Below are 5,437 nucleotides of genomic sequence, written 5' to 3'. Positions count from 1 at the left end.
GTCTGATAACGAGTGAATTTTCAAAGATTTTCACATTTAAAATGGCCAGATATTATTTTTCCTTGCCAACATTTGTGAAAACAACAAGCAAATAACAACAACAAAAAAAAAATCATGTCATGGGTAAAAACAAAATGAATAGATAGATCAGTTTTTATATTTTCATTTTAATTCATGTTTTACTAATTTTGTTGTATTTTTTTTATATGTCTATATAGTTTATTTATTTTTTCAGTGTTAGTTTTAGTTATTTTAGTGCATCAAGTTAAACTAAGATATGAAATGATTTTTTATATGTCTATAGTTTTTCTTCATTTTTCAGTTTTAGTTATTTTAGTACATCAAGTTAAACTAAATTAAAATGAGAAATTACAGTTTTTATATTTTTTCATTTTACTTGTTAACGTTTACTTCATTTCAAGTAACTCATTTTTAATGGTTTTAATATACAATTATATTAAAACCATATTTTTATGTAATTGAATGTATATAAAATTTCTCAATAAATTAAACTAAAGAGGTTCAAGTGCCCCCTCTAGCGGTCACTGAATTAACTACTTTTATGCAATCACTCGCGTCATCAGAAGGCGACACGTTTAGTTGCCTTAGTTCCTACATGCTGAACGCGTCCTTGAGACTCTTTGCACTTCAGAATATGACAAATTAACACTTATTAGTTTAATAACAGTTGCAGAAAGTACATAAAGTGATGAACCGTCTTTGGTAAGCGCTTAGAATATTATTCTTTCACAGAGCTCGACTGTCAGCTAAATAATAACGTGTACTCAAATAGAAATGTGTTACTGTCTGTTATTGTAATGTTCTTGCCATGTAGACACATGATTTATATTGCGGTTGTTGACAAACCTGCAGACTGACTGAGGAGAGATGAGCGCTCTTAACGCCAGTGGACGCAAAGCCTGCTGGGGCGCCAGAGACGAGCTCTGGAAGTGTCTAGATGTCCATCAGGATCAAACATCTGTCTGCGAGAAACACCAGCGAGAGTTTGAAGCCAAGTGTCCTGCCCAGTGGGTCAGTCCATAGCCCCGAGTGCAGCAGAAACAGCAACATATCTTTTGAGATTCATAAGGTTTTATATATGAATCTCTGACACCTGCTTGCAATTTGAATGCATTTGCAGCAGCTGTCATGCATAATTAAGATTTCTTGGAGCTTCGTTACTGGCTTATTTAACTTATCTTTTATTGAAAATGAAACCAAAAAATCTGATTTATGTTCCCTGTACATTTACATGCTACAAAATAGCATGCAATATTTTCTAATAAGTGCACTTGTATTCCACTCTGAATGTAGAAGTACACTTTAGCATACTTTTAGAAAGAGCGCATATTACGGAATAGTATACTTTAAAAAATGTATTTAAATGTTAAATATTTAAGTTAAAGAAAATATATAAGAATTTAAATGCAATTACTGTGCTTTTTTGACCCACCTAAGTAGGATTTAAATACATCTTGTCATGTAATTACATATGGTATGCATTTATGTCATTACTGCATTAATTTCGTGCATTTAAATATATTTGTAATTGCACGTTTGTAATGATGACGTTGCAATTTAGTACATTTAAAATATATTTTAATGTAATATCACATAACAGGCTGTGGATAAAATTATAATCAGACAAGTGTACTTTAAAGCATGACAAAATATGAAATAATTGTAAATGTCATTTTAAATACAAAAAAAATAAATGCTTTAAAAATGATAAATGATTTTAAAATCTAATTTATAATATAATATATAGTTTATATATTTTAAGTAAAATAAATTTAGTTTGATGAATTGTAATCAAATATATTTCCATTTTAGCTGATTCAGACTTTTATTATGTTTAGTACGTTTTTCAAAACATCATCAAAAATCCAGATATTTTAGTTATTTCTTTTATTCTATTTTTTTTTTTTCAACATGAATAGGCTGTTTTCCAAATATATTTTTATGTAATATAATAATATAATGTAATATAATAGCATTAAGAAAAATATTTTAAAAATTATTTGTGTATAGTTTTTAGTTAAAATAATGTTTTATTGAAATTGTCTTAATATTTTCCCCCTTTTAAAGTGATTAACGAAAAAATAACTTTAATACAAACTACTGTCTCTCTCTTTCTTAGTTTTTATCAAGTTTTGTTACATTTATCAGTGATTATGTATAATAAACAACTGATCACTTTTCATGAACAGACATGCAAGTGTCTCTCTTTAAGTACGCTTAAGTGGTCTTTTATTTTAGCAATATATTATCTACAAGAACAGTGTTTTAAAAATATACTTTTAAGAATTGAAGTACACTACAAGTGCACATTTAATACAGTTTTTTAGCAATGTTCTGTTGAATTTATCACTGAATCTGCATGAACTGATTGTCGTGATTCATTCGCAGGTGAAGTATTTCGTCAAACGGAGGGACTTCTTGAAGTACAAGGAGAAAATACAAAACGAGGGTTATGAACCAACTGAAGGAGCGTCAAAATTATAGACATGGGAGGAAATGAAAACACTGGACTCTTGACAGTGAAAACTTATATGAAACATTGTGTTTTTGTCTCGTCTGATCATTTATCTCAATGCATCTGTACTGTATGGAGCTTCAGTGTGATGTTTGAAATGCAAAATAAATAAATGACCCAAAAATACAGTGTTTTATTATGTTTTCAGAGATGTCAGGTGAAAGAAATCGATCACAGAACATATTACAATGATTCGCTGCCGACAGTAACAAAATGTTAGTTTCCTGTATGTACAACGATCAGCGGCACAGAGGTTTACTCAATTTACGATTGCCAGGATTTGTGTGTAACGTTTGAAACTATCTTCCATAACCAGACAACATGAGCTATGTAACATTTGGTAAGAGCATGTTAGATACTATGCGTGATTTCAGCAGCGACTTCATCTGATGCACAAACCTAACAAAGTAAATAACGCAAATGCATCGCGACATTTGTTAGATGTCAGAAAATAAAGCATTCGGTGTTTTCACACAAACATCGCTGATTGTGTTTTGTAGGCACGTAAACTTGGAGAGATGTTAATCTACATCTAATGCTTTGCTATATAGAATGGTTTCCAGCGATCGCGCCGTTCATTCAGTCCCAGTGAGCAGTTCTGCATCCTCCGACGGACTTCCTCTTACTCCACGGATATAAAAAATAAGGCCTTAATCACGTATATGTGCCTCCTTCAGTGTATGTGCCATGTCCTCGATCAAACACAGCTACAAGCTGCCCGTGACATTCGGCATCAGAGCCCAGGTGGGAAACTCGCTCAGGTGGAAGAGTGGCTCGCCCCACGTCATGATGGCCAACATCACCACAAAAACCCCGATCAGATTCACTCCAAAACCGGCCTTCACCTGAAAAACACGAGGAGACAATATAACGTATGTCAGTAAGTAGGTATACCAGGGTGATGGGCAAAAAAAAGTCCCTATACAATTAATACTGTAAATGACCTGATTGTTGTGCTTCCCAGACGAACGTAATATACTGTATATGTCCCTAGTAAGTGGTTTTTACAACAATCATTAAATAAAACGTACTGTATGTGTTAAATATAAATGTAATAATAAATAGATGATACAGACATTTAATATGTATTAAAACAGACATTGTTTGAACACATCAACCAAAATCCAATTTCTTTCATCATGAATGTGCATTTTTTTGGCCTATGTGTTTCCACAATATAAATGTTTTAATATAATATAATATAATGTTTAGATTATACATTTTAGTTCAAATATAAAGTTAAAAATTATTTTACTTAAAAATAATTAAATATTTAATAATCAAATATTTTCCCCTTTTAGCTGATGCAGACATTTAGTACGTTTTAAAATGAAAAGTTCTTCAAAACACATCATCAAAAGCCAGCTATTTTATTTATTTATTTTATTGTATTTCTTTCAACATCAATTGGCATTTTTGGCCTTTGTTTTTCCACAATATAAATGTTAATATAATATAATATTTAGTTTTTAAGGTACAATAGTTTTTTTTAATTATCATAAAAAAATTACAATATATTTGTAAATAATTGTAATCAAATATTTTCTTTTAGGTGATGTAGTTTTAGTTTAAAATAAAAACAAATACATTTTTCAAAACACAATCAAAAATCTAGATATTATTTATTTCTTTATTTTTCTTTCATCATGATTATGCTTTTTTTTTTGGCCTTTCCACCCCTCTGTGTTTCTATAATATAATATAATATAATATAATATAATAAAACAGGACAGAAATAAAATATTTTTAATTATGTATATAGATTTTAGTTAAAATAATATTTTATTTAAGAGACCTGAAATTGTCTTCTGAATACCTTCCCCCTTTTAAACTAAAAAAAAAAAAAATAAATAAAAAAAATAAATAAATAAAAGTAAAAAAGTCTTTTCAAGACAAGCTATTGTCTCTCGCTGACTTTTTTCTTTTTTTTTTTCTTATTCATTTTTTATATTCAAGGAATCTTTTTTTATATATATTTTTATATTTTACTTTTTTATAAGGAATATTTTTATATTCCTTATTCAGTTGTGTTACATTTATTAGCATAAAATGTCATCTGTGTTAAAATGGCATTGCATAACAAACAACTGATAATTAAATGATTCTTTCAAATGAGCATCTTGTAGTTTTGCATATTAAAATTATATGCAAAGCTGGAATCCTAGTTCATCCTAGCCCTGTTACATTTCTGAAGTCCTAATTATATGCTAAAATATATTAAATATTTGTCTGACATACTGTATAAAATCATAAGGAGGTGTACTTTTGGAAGTGGACCAGGCACCTGTTTCACCCTCAGTTTGCTTATGAAAAACAAATGATGCCCCGGCGTTGTTCCTGGTGCAGCTGTGAGACGGGACGGAGCTGATATAACAGCCTAATGTTGAGTCATACCATGTCGCTGATCTGCACGTGTCCGTAGCTGAACACGATGGCGTTCGGCGGGTTTCCGACCGGCAGCATGACGCCGAAGGACACACACATGGTGGCGGGGATGAGTGTGTGTAGAGGGTTGATGTGCAGCGTCTCGGACTGAGGGACAGGAGACAATAATAACAATAACACCTCCATCTATACCACGGAGGAAGACCACTCATCGGCTCCAGCTGCCGACCGATCCACATGGACAGACCCGACACCTGACCAGAGACGCCACATCATTCACTCACAACTTAACACAGAGATGTTACAGAAGAGTTCTGATGCAGAATTTTTTTCTTAAAAAAACATATCTCTTCATTAAATTGTTGCTTTTTAAATGAGACTCTGTATTTTCCACTGACTTTTGGAAAAGCTACTCGTTTCTTAAAGGGATAGTTCACCCAAAAATTAAGATTCTGTCATTATTTACTCACCCTCATGTCGTTCCAAACCCGTAAGACATTCGTTCATCTTCGGAAC

The 5,437-nt window shown here is 31.4% G+C and overlaps 2 protein-coding genes across 2 annotated transcripts in view; one reads left to right on the top strand and one right to left on the bottom strand.

Annotated features, from left to right (window-relative positions):
• Positions 1 to 569: 569 nt before the first annotated feature.
• Positions 570 to 2,671, top strand: coa6 (cytochrome c oxidase assembly factor 6). Its single transcript, XM_016447665.1, has 3 exons — positions 570 to 723; positions 874 to 1,032; positions 2,410 to 2,671. Exons 2-3 carry the CDS (start codon positions 889 to 891, stop codon positions 2,503 to 2,505), a joined length of 240 nt encoding a protein of 79 aa, XP_016303151.1. The 5' UTR covers positions 570 to 723; positions 874 to 888; the 3' UTR covers positions 2,506 to 2,671.
• A 135-nt stretch (positions 2,672 to 2,806) lies between these two features.
• Positions 2,807 to 5,437, bottom strand: part of LOC107658938 (solute carrier family 13 member 4-like) — a 22,163-nt gene continuing 19,532 nt past the window's right edge. Inside the window, 3 exon segments of the mRNA XM_016447666.1 lie at positions 2,807 to 3,381; positions 4,931 to 5,110; positions 5,113 to 5,175. Coding sequence (XP_016303152.1) covers positions 3,244 to 3,381; positions 4,931 to 5,110; positions 5,113 to 5,175 — 381 coding nt within the window. The 3' untranslated portion in view covers positions 2,807 to 3,243.

This window comes from Sinocyclocheilus anshuiensis, unplaced genomic scaffold, assembly GCF_001515605.1.
Source record: "Sinocyclocheilus anshuiensis isolate Anshui unplaced genomic scaffold, SAMN03320099.WGS_v1.1 scaffold283, whole genome shotgun sequence".
Taxonomy (NCBI): domain Eukaryota; kingdom Metazoa; phylum Chordata; class Actinopteri; order Cypriniformes; family Cyprinidae; genus Sinocyclocheilus; species Sinocyclocheilus anshuiensis.
The sequence above is the reverse complement of the archived record's forward strand: the minus strand, read 5'-3'. Positions and strand labels throughout refer to the sequence as shown.